At 43.7% G+C, this 14597-nt stretch overlaps 2 protein-coding genes across 2 annotated transcripts; one reads left to right on the top strand and one right to left on the bottom strand.

The window, feature by feature from the left end:
• Positions 1-1543: 1543 nt before the first annotated feature.
• On the bottom strand, positions 1544-6203 carry LOC110858505 (protein phosphatase PTC7 homolog). The gene is made up of 11 exons (XM_022107316.2): positions 5627-6203; positions 5182-5555; positions 4913-5093; positions 4648-4824; positions 4320-4512; positions 4098-4129; positions 3941-4026; positions 3307-3445; positions 3183-3199; positions 2894-3074; positions 1544-2046 (listed from the first exon to the last, which is right to left on the bottom strand). The coding sequence occupies exons 2-10, from the start codon at positions 5404-5406 to the stop codon at positions 3036-3038; spliced, it is 1089 nt and encodes a 362-aa protein (XP_021963008.1). The 5' UTR covers positions 5407-5555; positions 5627-6203; the 3' UTR covers positions 1544-2046; positions 2894-3035.
• A 154-nt stretch (positions 6204-6357) lies between these two features.
• LOC110858340 (DNA-directed RNA polymerase, mitochondrial) lies at positions 6358-14434 on the top strand. Its single transcript, XM_022107072.2, has 21 exons — positions 6358-6629; positions 6706-6822; positions 6912-7313; positions 7394-7749; positions 7819-7983; positions 8087-8269; positions 8337-8483; positions 9231-9404; positions 9494-9772; positions 9994-10115; positions 10349-10564; positions 10653-10773; positions 10860-11081; positions 11172-11333; positions 11891-12004; positions 12236-12641; positions 12818-12924; positions 13224-13396; positions 13486-13657; positions 13938-14029; positions 14164-14434. The coding sequence occupies exons 1-21, from the start codon at positions 6482-6484 to the stop codon at positions 14291-14293; spliced, it is 4008 nt and encodes a 1335-aa protein (XP_021962764.1). The 5' UTR covers positions 6358-6481; the 3' UTR covers positions 14294-14434.
• The last annotated feature ends 163 nt before the right edge of the window (positions 14435-14597 follow it).

The following is a 14597-nucleotide window of genomic DNA, read 5'->3' as shown; positions in this document are numbered from 1 at the left end:
AGTTTGTTTATTTTTAGATGAACAGTTACATAAGAGTAACTGTTGTAGCTATGTAACGTATGTATGTACATGTCAGGTCAAGACGATGTAGCGAATTCCATAAGTTCTATTTTTAGCATGAACTCTGAGGAATTATGTACACATACCTGAAAGTTCTATTTTTAGAGCTTTCAGGAATGCGCTTTCAGTTTTGGCGTTCAAATTCCTGAACGTACACCCGCTTCCATCCCGTCCGACCGTTTGGCATAAATAAGGCCGCCGTCTCGGCAACATTAACATCTAGTAACTTGGCAGAGCCTTACAACCTCTGCACAAGACTGTATAGCGATTCTCAATCTGCCTCAATTGAGAATGTGAACTTGTAAATATTGTCTTAACTAACTTGTCAAAATTAAATTGTCCCAAGTAGTAATTAAGTAACTGGTAGTATCAATTGACAAGTATGTATTTGCAACTCAAAAATAGTGAATAAATGTTATCGTCGTTATAACGTTTAAACTTAACCAAAAGTTGTTCAGAGCAAGTTAATTCACATACAAACCAGCACACTTAAAAATCATTCATCAGAAATCCATCGCAATATTTAGCACACTAAATCACACATTTCACTAGTTACTCATGAACATAAACACAGCGCATATCACAGATGAGAAATGTAGCTTTGTTAGATATCTTTTGTCGTATGAGCGCATATGTATCCACGCCCCGGTCTTTTTCTTTATGTCAATAATTTTATTAGTTGGCTGGATGTCAAAGGTGAAACATGCGTGGGTGTATATATTCAAACATTTGGGCTGTCAGTGATCATATCCGCGAGCTATAATAACCTCATCCATAAGGAGAGTAGTAAGAGGGGGGTGGGACGTAGGAGCCGATTTGCCCCCCGTCCCCAATTACGGCTTCTTGGAATAGTTTTCCATTGGGCAGGATGAATTTGCTCAGCCTCGGCTCTTCTTCAGGGTTGTATGGCATGCCGTTGAGCATCTTCCCAATATTCCCTGTGACAAGAATGTCAAATAATACATAACGTGGAGTTTCATGTTCATTCTCCCCCCCACTTACCTCCCACCATCACGATATCACCAATTGCGCGACCACGCCCCTTACTCATCTTGCCTTGGTTGTTGTAATACTGCTCCTCAGAAGAAGTGTCCTCATAGTAATAGTCCCCCTCGTCGCTATCGTCGTCGTATTCATACGAGTCGGAGTAGGTTGGTCTCCGAGGACGGGCATCTGGGAACAATTAATAGTATTTGGGACGAAGATGCCAAATAATCATGGGTCACTTACGGGCACCTAACATTACGAAAAACAATAGAGTCACCGCCATCAGAACTCTACTGGCAGCCATACCACCGTCGTCCTATTAACGTTAATTAATAGCACGGGGTGAAATTCACAAACACAATTAAATAATGCTTTCACTAGTGCAGGGACACATTAATTGTTACAAAGTAAGAGACAGAGAAAGAGGGAGAAAGGCTACACAATCAATATGGCCCAACTTCCTGATTCAACAAAACAAAAGTCAACGCGTCATACATTTTTGCTTCACATATAATAATAAACATTTATTATTGCTTAGATTCGGCTAATAAATTAGTTATTCGAATCCACGTACGTACGGTGTGTGTACCTTGTAATTATTTAGTTGTCTCACCTTACATATTTTACTTATTCTCACTTCTCAAACTTATTAAATATTTACTTAAATGCATATATTTGTATGAATACATAACTGAAGAGTGGCTATATTATTAGGACTTGTGAACATCAAGTAAACATGAATTATAAATTGAAGAACTAGTAAAAAATAATTAGATTCTGCTACGTTCTGACTACTGAAATACAACTTTGCTAATTATTGCTTGAGTGATCAAATTCCTCGAGTTGTATTACCGAGATTGCGTATTATTATTCTATTCTAAAAATACTTTGTATCTATTTTTTTCAGTTCGACCACGGCCAGAAACTTTTTTTTCAGACTTGTTTCATCTTCATCAAAACCAGGCTGGGTGGGATTGATTGCAGCCCTGCCTGCAACATCTGCAATAATGGCGACAAAATAAACAAATGAACTCGTCATAATAAAAAACCTATCAGTACAGCTTTGCTTAGCCCGAACCAGGGTTGAGTAGTAAACTCATTTTTGTCAGAATTTTCAATTATAAAATTTCAAAATTCAACCCTCCGAAACTCTAATCCTAAGTTATTTTTTCGATTCCACGCTCAATTTTTAGCTAAATATATAAACTCTTGAAATCGGTATGGGTACCCCGTACCCCTTAGTGCCCCTCTGGTTACTTTTTGTTTACCTTTGACTTCATATAATTTCATGCGGAGCCATTAAGTATCACCGTTCCGAATTTCAGTTTTTTGGGACAAGTTATGAAAATCGGTATTGGTCACCCCAACGGGTCCCGGATATGAAAATTTTACCAATTTGACTTTATATTCTTCCATTAGGGGCCTTTAGCAGCCTCTATACCAAATTTCAGCTCGATTGGATGATTTTGAAAAAATCGGTATGGGTCACCCATTCGGGTACCTCCGGTTGAAAAATTTTCCAATTTAACCTCATATTCTTTCCTTAGGAGCCATTAGCAACCTCTATGCCAAATTTCAGCTTTCTAGCACAATTTTGAAATTTTGGTGCATAATACCCCACCCACTCCGATGACCCCCACCGGTCCAAAACTTTTCTGATCGAACCCATCTTCGAACTCGGTCGTTGCATTGCCCAGATACATGTCTGTACCAAATTTGGTCCAAATCGGTCAACTCGTTCGAAAGTTATCGAAAGACAGACGGACAGACGGACGGACATGACGATTACATAAGCCCTGGTTCGGGCTAAAAATATAAAAAAAATGTTGAACTCTTATTTACTCACTTATATATTTAATTGCAGCATCACAAGATTATTTGTATATGTTGATTACGGACTCTTGTTTTAAGTAAGTGAAAAAAGACAACAGAAGACTGTAAATGTTAGTCATGTCTCTAACGTACAACAATAAGGACTCTCGGTCGCCCTACTTATCCATCGACACTGTGGCCAAGAGCACGGTTATCTGTTAGGAGTTAGGATTAGGATAAAAAAGACAATTAATTCGTTTGCAATGAAAATTCGAATTTTAAATTAGGAAAATTCTAGTGTACTAAAACCGTAAGAGACTCACATCATCCGGCTTTCCACCTGTATACGCAATACATATTGATAAAATGTAGATTATAGATTATAAATAGATTATAAATAGTCCCATAAATAGATTAATTTATTGACTCAAAATTATTGAGACTCACCCATGGCGTTGATTCCATTCTGTTGAGCATTTCTGGCAAATGGTGACATGTACTTGGAGTCAAAGGCAATAGTTCGAGCCATGAGAACAATGGCATTGGCAGCAGTTTGCAAGTGAAGGGGATCCTTTTCTCCTTGTATCTGCAGAAAATAATGTGGTTGTGTTGAATACTTTCCTCATACTGACAATGGAGGTATCCCGGCGTATGCTCTCCGATTTTGACCAAATCAGTGCAAATCGATGACAAATTCTCTAAATATGGCCTTTGCAAAAGGCACTATCTGCCCATGCTCAGGTTTAGCGGATACACTTGCGTCCGAAGAGTAGAAAACGCGCAGAAAATTTGGAAAGTGTAAAATTTATCAATTTTACGGCGTGCTTTCTCCTCTTTGGATGCAAATATCTCCGTAAACCTGAGGATTGGCAGTGTCTTTTGCAAATATGATAGGGCAAGGTGTACTGTTTTCTCGCTATTAGGCCCCACCCACACAGCATTTGCCCACGTCCCTTTACTTATAATTATATTTTTGATAAATCGATATGACACTAGTTTGGTCAAAATCTGTGAGCATACGTTGGAAGACCTCCATTGTGAGTCAAGCATATTTCCATAACATAGCTTTAGTTAAACTCACCTTAATTAGCTCAGCAAGGAGCATTGTTTCAGGAAGGTTGTCGAAAACACCATCCGTAGCCAAGAGAATCACATCCCCGTCTCTCACTAATTAATTACCATCTCTGATTTATTATTGTTTATTTGTCATTTATAGTGTTGCTATTTATTGTACTTACCTGAAAGTTGGGAAAGGTCGGCAGAGTCAGGGCTAATAAGGACATAGGAGTAAGTAAAATTTACGGAAAAAATTAGCTAAATCATTTAGAGTAGTACGTATAATTTACGACAAAACTTTAAGGTCGAGTTAATTTTGTTTAGGCCAGGTCACACGTCAGACGGTGAAAGCTTTGTTGGTCTTGCGTTCCATATTAAAGTTAAAAACAAAACTTTGCTCTCACCTGTCACACAACCCAACTTCGCCTGGAGGAGGACACGCTAGTTGATATGGGGTGTTAAATCCATGTGTCTGCTCTTTGGACCTGTGAACGATTTCGCCGTCACGAAGAACCACAAAACCCGAGTCGCCCAAATTGGCACAGTAGAGGACAGAATCCTTGCGACTCAGCACCACCACGCAAGCAGTGCTACTCCCTGCGTGACGAGAAACACACGAGAAAACAAATGTAAAATGTATCGACTGATTGAAATACTAATTTCTGGCCATTACTGGCTAGTCGATTCTCCGATTTGTGTTACTAAATAAATAAGTCACTTAATTGACCTCACCTTTGACCTCTTTGAGTCTTCTGAGATGACTGTACCCCGTGGCAAGAAGTCCGGCAGGTTTTGATGGGACGAATAGTCCCCCTTCGACCAATCTCTCGCAGGCTTGCATCAGAGTGAAGGAAAATTCTCCAGGGTCCAATCCATAGTTTCGCCAACCACCAACTCCATCAGCCACACCTAAACATTTTCACCAGCGAGGAATTATATCGTTAATCGTAGTTCCCGTGAATGTGAGATAATTTTTACGATGAATATTATTGCTCACCGATGACGTCTGCATTCGAGTTTCTCGCAATAAACCAGGCATCATCCCCAAACTGTCCTCGTCTGAAGCGAGACGATGCGAAATCCTTGGGAAGACCAGAAACAACAGAGACAAAGCCTGGACCGAGGTGAAAGTCGTGCCATTTGCTATGCAGCGTTTTGCAGATCGTGGCAGCCGCCCTCTGCAACGGCAGACAAGGTGATTAATTAATATTTACCAGAAAATAGCGGTAAACGATAGAGTGGAGCAGAAAAGTCGTGGAGGCTCACCTCCTTGACCAACTCAGCTCTCGTTCCTCTTTCAATGGCCTCCGAGGAGGACGTGGGGGCAACGTCAGCCAAGTCTTGTTGGTCTCGCTTGTGAATACCGGTGGCGATCTGTCTTCGAATAAACCTCTCGACAGGGATGACGGCTGCCAAATAATGCTCCGGGTGAAATCCTCCCGTGACAAAGAAACGTGTCGCGATTCGTCCCAGCCAGCTCATACAACTCATAATTTCAAGTACTATTGTGACCCCTTGGAGGTGGAGGTGAAGAACTGTGATTCATTTGCCGATGAATTATTTGCCACCAAATTTACGAGTCAGGCCGTGGTTTTGATGATAATGGCAAGTTGGCTTTGGAACATGCTACTTTGAAGTACCTATACGAGTTATACGAGTTATTGGTTGGACATTGTTAAACTGAATCCATCAACACAGTTTGTTTACTTACTTGTCCAATACAACATGCTATTCCGCTACTCCAGTGCTAGTAATTGAAAAACTTCTTGTGGACAATTGCAACCCTGGTTCAAACCTTTCAACAACCATTCCTCGAATTTCAAAGTGAATCTGGCAGCAAGCTTCTAATGTCAAGTTTAATATTTGTTCATAATTTGCAGTTGTTGAGCAATTTACTGTTGATCAATGAGGACTAACTTAACTCACTCAGTTAGCTTTTGCCCCAGTTCACAATTGAATGTTCCTTCTTTGTGGAGGAAGCAAACCACCAGGCAGCAAGCAACCTTCACGCAACATGCAATACTATATCCCATGCATGCTGTATGCCTATACATATAGAGAGAGTTGTCATCTGGCCTGATCTAGCACCACATCACCGTTACTGAGGAAGGGTATTCGCCATAAATTGGCGAATTGTATTTGGACTGATTTTGCTACGACAAATTATTCCAAGTTCGGAAAATGTGCTTCCAGTATTGGAGAAGTGACCACCACCACTGTCACTATAAACCAACGCGGTCGTAATTGCATACACATTCGTGTATGCAAATGACAAGGAATGCAAAAACTGATGCTTAACAATAGAGAAGGGGACTCTAAATTAAATATTTTGACAACTTAGATAGCTTACTAGTACTTGCATATAATTTTTTGCACTGATTACATGATGCGTTTGCATAACACTCTGGTTTGCGTACAGTAGTCGCAGCAGGCAGGGTGAGACGAGAGGTAGAGAAACGGGCGGTTTGTGGAATTTCCTGATCGCACGTGAATAGTTTGCATTGCACTGCATCCTTTGTCCTTTGATCGGTGATCATAATAAAATATTCCTCGACAAGGGTCAAGGATGAGCAACATTCTACTCGTGCGGGGGGCTGAGGCCCTGAGAACCTTGTTTCGCTTCCAGTCACCTTCTAGAACTTGTCCGCGATGTGGTGGTTGTATCAATAAGAGTAACGACAATAATGCCGGAACGAAACCGATTTCATCACCTGGTTGGGTTCATAATTTTAATTCCATACCTTATCAAGGGTTTGTTAAAGTTTTATGTTAGTTTAATTTGTGTTTTAGGTCTTCGAAAATACTCTACCACAAATTCTTCCACTGCCTTAACAGCGACTACAGCGAAACGCGGAAAAAAGAAGAAAGTTAATAAAAGTGTAAATTCGTTGACGGAAATCATAGAAGGTGGGCTTGGTCTTGCCTTCTTTGTACCATCTTCTTAAAGGCTTGCGTAACAATTTTGAATTATCTATTTTTATTTATTTGGTACGTAGTGGGACCAGATTCTGGAGTGAGCGAATCCACCACTGCCATTAGTAAGATGAGACCGAAGGAGATCCAAAAGTGCATTGACAGTATGACTAATAATGGTCCTAAGCGATCCTTGCACCAGTTCCCGAGAAACATGTTTCCAATGACCAGTTTCCCAGATTATTCCAATCCACAATCTCAGCAAGAATTGCTCAAATCATTCACAACGAGCTCAGGGTTAGAGTCCCACTTGGATAAGCACGAGTGGTCCACGTTCCTTAACTCATCTTCCACACCATCATCATACCAAATTCCCACGGAGAATGATCTAATTGACAATGTAGAAATGGTACTAGACTCCAGTCATGCAGTTGCAGATATGAGGGTAGCTGACGAGGAAAGTCAATTTATATCTGGTGGTAGTGGTGAGCTGTTTGTTAACCCAAGCTATTGTGTGATCGATCGAGGACGGGGAACTAAATGGCCTCAATTTTTTTGTTTACAGAATTGAAAAAAGGCAAGAACGGAGCAGCTGCAAAGGTCGGGAGAATCCATACTAAGACTTCTTCGTCGTCAGCTGCGAAGCAGTGGAAGGAGAAGGTCAAGGGTCGTCATTTGAAGAAGGAGGAGCGCGAGGAAGCGGCCAAGGTGCGTCTTGAAGAGATGGAAAAGTTGGGGAAGGAGGTTGGGCTAAATAAAAGTATCGTTTCCTATTTGGAGATGTGCGTCTTCACCGAGCACGTGAATCGAGGATTGAACACGCTTAACTACTACCGGTCGAGAAGCAAGGTCTCCTCCCAGCATCCAAAAATCACAGATATCGCAGCATACAATGTCCTTCTTCAAGGATTCGCTCTCAAGGTTTGGTGGTGTTGAAGAATGGCCAGTGATTCGGGTTCACTTAAAAAAATAATGTTTGTGACGATACAGGGCGACACGTGCAAAGTGAGAGAACTTTTTCGGATGATCGTGGACGACCAACTGGTTCCCACACCCCAGTCTTATTTTTACCTCCTCGAGTGCCTTGGTCGCAATTCACCTACAAAAAATAATCTTCACAGCATTCGACAGTCAATCAAATATTTGGAAAGTTCCGTAAGTGTCTGAAGTAGTTAATCCTTATTTATCTAATCAACCTGTACAGTTGGTTTTGTTAGAATTGGAATAAATAACAATGTAAATCATTTGTAACGGACAGGGACATAATCTGCATGACTTATTTAACAAAGTCACATTGGTGTCTGATCAGCGGGAAGTTATTTTGGAAACGATTCGCCGTGTACAACCCTCATTTGTACCAATAATTGAGGGCCCCTTCATTGGATACGTCTGTCCCCTCCTCAGCCATTTAAACACCTCCTCCAGCCACGAACCTCCTCCCGTATGAAACCTTCTTCATTTTATCGACTATGTAGACATGAAGTTTTGATTCTTTAACTATGCCTTAGGTGACGGTGGTGTCACAAGCAGAAGGGCTGATCTCACTGGAGCGACTAGCGGAGAAGGCTAGGGAACAGTTCGAGTTGGAACGCAAAGGGACGGTCACGGTCAAGTCCATCGAGAAGAAAGATAATCTCGAGAACCTGGCTCATTATGTAAGCACACTTACTTATTAAAGTCAGAATCTTACAATTTCTTGTCCTCCTTCCTGTATAATAATTACTAATAGCATTCCGCGCTTTCCCTTCGTGCTGAGTTGGTTCATGTCATAATTTCTCTGCCATAACTGTTGTGAGTGGGTAAAAAGTTGGCACTATGAATATTTAACGAAGAGAAAGGAGTGAAGAAGCTAAGTTTTGCTAACTATTGTAAAGTGTTGCGATGCATTCTTTATAGGCGATTTCCTACACACATTCTTGCTGGCTTGAGTTACATTTATTTTACGAGTCCTTCTCCTCCTGGATTTCAGACCGAATTGTGTGCACGAAATTTTAATGTGTCATTCAGTCCTACACGGGTTATTGTGGGCTCCTACTAATGGTATCCTATGGTTTATGGTCCTGTTGTGGCCTGCTGCAGGTCCATACACAAAGCTCAAATCCCATCAACTCTTTCTTTTTATTTCTATTGCCATTCATGGGATGGCGATAACAGTTTACAAACATTTGTTGGTTCAGATTTCTTGTCCTCCTTTCTGTCCTTGTTGTATTTGCATCTTGCCTCTATTTACATGGACCATTATGGACCATTACCCAACTGCTACCCACCAAATCCAGCCCGACCCGGTGAAGGGAATATGAGCCATCGTAAAAAAAGATAAAACGTGGTGGAAACAGTAGTGACTTTATTCTCCCACTTATTCCGTAATAATGATATGAGCTCCCTTCTTTCTCCATGTGCAGAGGAGGATGGCGTCTGAGACGGAGGCCGAGTGGGGGGCGACCATCGCGGCCGCTTTGGAACGGAATTTGCAGACACTGCTCAGTCAAGGGCTCCGTCACAAGTCGCGGGCCATCTCTCTCTACCCTTTCCTCAAGGTCCTCTCCACCCAGGACTATGTTCGCATCATCATTCAGGTGAAGCCATGCTGCGATGCTCAAAACGTTCGCCTTTCAGGTGCGTTACACTTGAACCTATAGTGATGTATGTGTTTTTGCGTTTGTAGGAGATCCGGAAGCTGGCTGAGGGTTCGGAAACGTACAGCCCTGGGGTGAATCAACTCTACCGTGAGTTGGGATCACAAGTGCTCGCTCGCTACCAACTCTTGTACAAAGATGAGAAGGGGATTCTGGCCAAAGTGGAAGAACTCTATGCGGATTACCTCAAGTGGTACCTCCAGCCCCAGCACCCAGAAAACACGGCTGCACCTCCTCTTTTTGTCGCCAACTCTCGCCAGCGGTGGCAGCAGCTGCTCTACCACCCCCACTCCACGGGGCCCCATGTCGTAAGCCAACTCTACTTTCTATACTCCCAAGTTATTGCTCCCTCCCCCACAATAGGCACACAGGGCTGTCAGTATAATGCTATTTCCCTACATGTGTGTTATTACGAAGAATGTGGGCTTGGGTGGAGAGAGTGGCTGTTTGTAGGTGCCTATATTGGGTGAAGGAGAGGAAGTGGGAAGACGGTTGAGTTGAGATTATGATGATGTCCTCTCTATTTTAGGACATTGAGGAGAAAACATGGCCAAACTCAGTGTTGAGCAGCGTGGGACGTTTCCTCTATGGGATCATAATGCGGGACATAAAAATCAATGCCAATGTTATGAAGATCAATTCAAAAACAGAGTAAGTCCCCAAAGTGGATCACTCCACTCTAATACTTTCAACGTGATGGATGGAAATGTACCATTACTTTCCGAAAATGTGCCTTCCTGCCTCGCCAAGAGTGCTTTCTCCCCTTTCACCGCATCTCACCTCCCCCCCCCCACCCCACTCCACCATCACACCAGATCACCTACCCAACCATTAAGACTAATAACTACTACTCCACGTGACTACTTCATTGTTTGTTTTTGCAGACAACTTGTCCCAGCCTTTTACAGCATTTTTCGAATGCAAGGATTGCACTTGAAGGAGGAAATTAAGCCACATCCCGCCCTCGTTAAGCTCTTCCAAGCTGCATCCAGAGACGAGTTGACCTTTGATACAACACTCGTTCCCATGTTGTGTCCACCCCTCCCTTGGGCTTCCATTCGCACCGGAGGCTACCTTCTGTCCCCTGCCAAAATCGTGAGGTGAGATTAGTGGGGCACCGTACCTGCCGTTTATTTAGTCAGAAATTCTCATGAAATCACTTGAACGTGCACCGATATGTGTGTATAGGCTTCCATACCAAGCACACCAGCAGAAACTGAGGCTGGAAGCGTGTCCCCCACCTGACCTTTACCCTTCCCTTGATTCGCTCAACCAGCTGGGTGTCGTCCCTTGGAGGATCAACGAGAAGGTACGTCGAGAATATCCAGTTTAAATACATATACGGGTAATTTTATGGCTATGAAGTCGTCATCGTTCTCATGTTTGTGCATGTAGGTTCTGGACACGGTGATTCAAGTCTTCAACGAGAAAGGGGACGACTCCTTGAATGTGCCCCCACCTCCGAGCGAGTGTCCTCCTGCACCCTCCCTCGACCCCTCAATGTCCAGCCAGGAGAAGTACAAGGTGCACAAAGAGAGGGCTGCTCTGAAGCGGAAAAGGAGCGAAATGTACTCCCTCTGGTGTGACGCGCTTTATCGACTTTCTCTCGCCAACCATGTAAGCATAATACTTTACGCCCTCCTCCCACTGGTCCATTAAGAATATGAATACACCCCACCTTTGCTATTCTGTGTCTATAACCCGCAGTTCCGTCATGATATTTTTTGGTTTCCCCACAACATGGACTTTCGTGGCCGGGTGTACCCCTGCCCTCCTCACCTCAACCATTTGGGGGCGGACGTCGCTCGGGCCATCCTTGTCTTTGCCAAGGGTAAACCCCTAGGACCCCAGGGACTCGACTGGCTTAAGGTAAATTACATTTAATTTAACTCCGACTTCAATCCTGTCCTAAAATAGGAGGTAATAAAACATGGCCTAGCGAAACCAAATGACGTACACAATGAAGAATTTAGGTAGTTGAGTTAGGAGGAGTATATGTTAATACATGTTGCTGACGTTGTTGTGGTCATCTGCTGTCGTTGGTCATTCAGTTTGATCCAATTAGAGCGTACACAGATAAGGAGTAGGAGCCTGTCTTATGTGCTCGTGACCACATCAGAGAAGCAAAAGGAACCAGTTTCTTTGAGCAACTAGAAAGAAAGTATATACATCGTAATGATGGTATCACATTTGAGGAGTGTTATCACTGGGACGAGGGAGAGCAATATGATGGTAGCACGAGTTAGTGGCCATGTAAAGTTGTAAAAGGAGGACGGTAAGAAAAACAGAGTGGATTAAGTCAGAGAGAGAGCGAGCTGATGTGATTTGGAGTCTCCACTGGGCTGAGCATTTATTGTCAACTCCTGTGAGTGAGGTTATTTGCTCATTGTCTTTCTCTTTATTTCCCTTTCTCTCGGTCGAATTAGCTTCATCTCGTGAATCTCACCGGGCTCAAGAAACGAGAGTCTATCCAGGATCGACTGGACTTTGCCGAGTCCAAGATGCCCAACATACTGGACTCTGCAGACTTCCCTCTCACCGTAAGTACTCCTCTCCATACTTTCCCCCAACCTCTCGCTCTCTCGTCATAAAGTTGGCTTTTATGACGCCACGGCAGCTCCCAATTACTCTCCCAGCACCCGCCCATTATTCCTAATTCCTCACCCCAATAACTTTTCTGGCCTCAAGTCACCAGACAACAGCTGGGTCGTCTTCCCCCCGAATGACTTGCTCCTTGTTCGCATACCCAATTGTTTCTGATGTGTACACAGGGTCAGAAATGGTGGGCCTCGTCGGAAGAGCCGTGGCAGACGTTGGCATGTTGCATAGAGATTGCGAATGCCGTTCGAAGTGGGGACCCTTCTTCCTACGTGTCGCACTATCCCATCCACCAAGACGGGTCATGCAATGGGCTCCAACACTATGCCGCCCTGGGACGGGACCAAGTGGGGGCAGAGAGCGTCAACCTTGCTCCGTCAGAGTACCCCCAAGATGTGTACTCTGCGGTGGCCAAGCTGGTGGAGCGTCTTCGGTCGGAGGATGCGGAGAAGGGAGTGCGAGTGGCTCAAGTGCTGGAGGGCTTCATCAAGCGGAAAGTGATCAAGCAGACGGTGATGACGACTGTGTATGGCGTGACTCGGTACGGGGCGAGGCTCCAGATTGCCAAACAGTTAAAAGGTGAAAAATTACACCACTTTCACGTTCGATTGTCCTGTTTTGTAGGTGCATGCATGTGTGTTTGAGTGTATGGAGGTGGGTAACAAATGGGTCTGTTTTATGGAGGCTCATTTGTGTGAAATGTGAGGTAATCTCTGAAAGTGGTGGTAATTCTTGACTGCTAATTGTTTGCGCAGACATTCCCGACTTCCCGAAGGAGCATCTGTGGCCGGCTTCCCTCTACTTGGTGGGCCGCACGTTCGACTCTCTCCAGGAAATGTTCACATCCACCAAATCCATCCAAGTAAGTGTGTCGTACAGATACAGATGTAATATGCCCCTCATTGTCCAGTCGACACGTGTGAGTACTCCAAGCAACGTCCTCAAACTAATTTCGTCGTCCCCCGTGATGGCAGACTACAGATCTACAGACGGACAGATGGAGAGAGAGAGAGAAAGCAAGAAAATAAATTCCCACCTGGTCCTTCTAATCTGCTACATTACATACATGTTGTTCATTACTTACTGATTCTGCCTGTGTGACCCCACCTGCTGGTCGTCGAATTCTGGTATGACCTGACTAATCGCTGTTTTGTGTGGCAGGACTGGTTCACGGAGTGCGCCCGCCTCATTTCGCAAGTGTGTGGGCAGAACGTAGAGTGGGTGACGCCACTGGGCCTTCCCGTAGTACAGCCCTACTTTCGTCCCTCTAAGAAGAGCGTAGAGTCCTCGGACCCTCATCGAATCCAAGATCAACATGTGTTTGACCTTTATGAGTGAGTACTTTAGTATTAAATATGTATGACCTTTGTCCACTCATGCAAATTACCCACGATCTATTTGCTGTTTTTTTTGTCCCTTATAGACGCCCCAATGTGATGAAGCAGAAGAACGCCTTCCCACCCAACTTTATCCACTCGCTAGACTCTAGTCACATGATGCTCACATCGCTCCACTGCGAGCGGGCAGGCATCACCTTTGTATCCGTCCATGACTGCTACTGGACTCACCCAGCGACGGTGCACATTATGAACAAGGTGAGCTAAATATGTCTGGTCACTCCTTCCGTCAATGGAGACACATAGGTGTGCGTATTTCATGGATAGAGAGACTTGGAGAAAGAAGGCAAAAGTACATACAGACAGTTTATAATGGTGATCGCGCCGTGTCATCACTTTTTTTTACCCACTCTTCTCATTATTTTGAACAGTTGAAAAATAGTCCCAATAACTCAACCGCAAACTTTTGGACCAAGTCTCTCTCTCTTCGAGGAATTAAGTCCTTTCTTTAATTTCCCCAATTTTTCTGACTCTGCAGGTTTGTCGTGAGCAATTTGTCGCCCTTCACTCTCAACCCATTTTAGAAGACTTGTCCCGCTTCCTGGTTGACAAGTACTCGTATAGAGAAAGGTACGTGCACCCATATATTCATAGTGTCGAGACATGGGGACAAGTACTAATTGCACTCATTAAACAGTCGTGGGCGTGATCAGCCTCTCGATCTCTGTTTACATGCCAAATTATTCATGTCATCTTGTTCATAGGGACCTAAGTCGGGATGGTTCGCTGGTGGACGCTTCCAAACATCAACTCAACGCCGTCTTGCGCGACGTCCCACGCAAAGGGGACTTTGACCTTGACCAAGTCCTCCAGTCCATTTTCTTCTTCAGCTAGTCCTCCTCCACACCCATCGCTATTTATTTCCTTCGTACTTTACGATACGACATCCTAGTTGAGCCGAGTAATAAGTGTATAGCATTATTCTCACATTTATCTCGCCTGGCGAAATACATGGTACAAAATTCTTGCAACTCATTCCGCGTCGCTGTTGTATACTTATTTCAACTATGCCATTCATCCCCATGATGAATGGGGTTGTTGTGCTGGTTCGTAATTTGTGAAATTGTTAAATTGCAGCATTTGGCAACACGAGCAGACGTACTGCTCTTCGCAATCGTGAGAGAAAGGCTACACATGA

This window comes from Folsomia candida, unplaced genomic scaffold (assembly GCF_002217175.1).
Source record: "Folsomia candida strain VU population unplaced genomic scaffold, ASM221717v1 Fcan01_Sc021, whole genome shotgun sequence".
NCBI lineage: Eukaryota > Metazoa > Arthropoda > Collembola > Entomobryomorpha > Isotomidae > Folsomia > Folsomia candida.
Note: the sequence above shows the minus strand (reverse complement) of the source record. Positions and strands in the feature narration are given on the sequence as shown.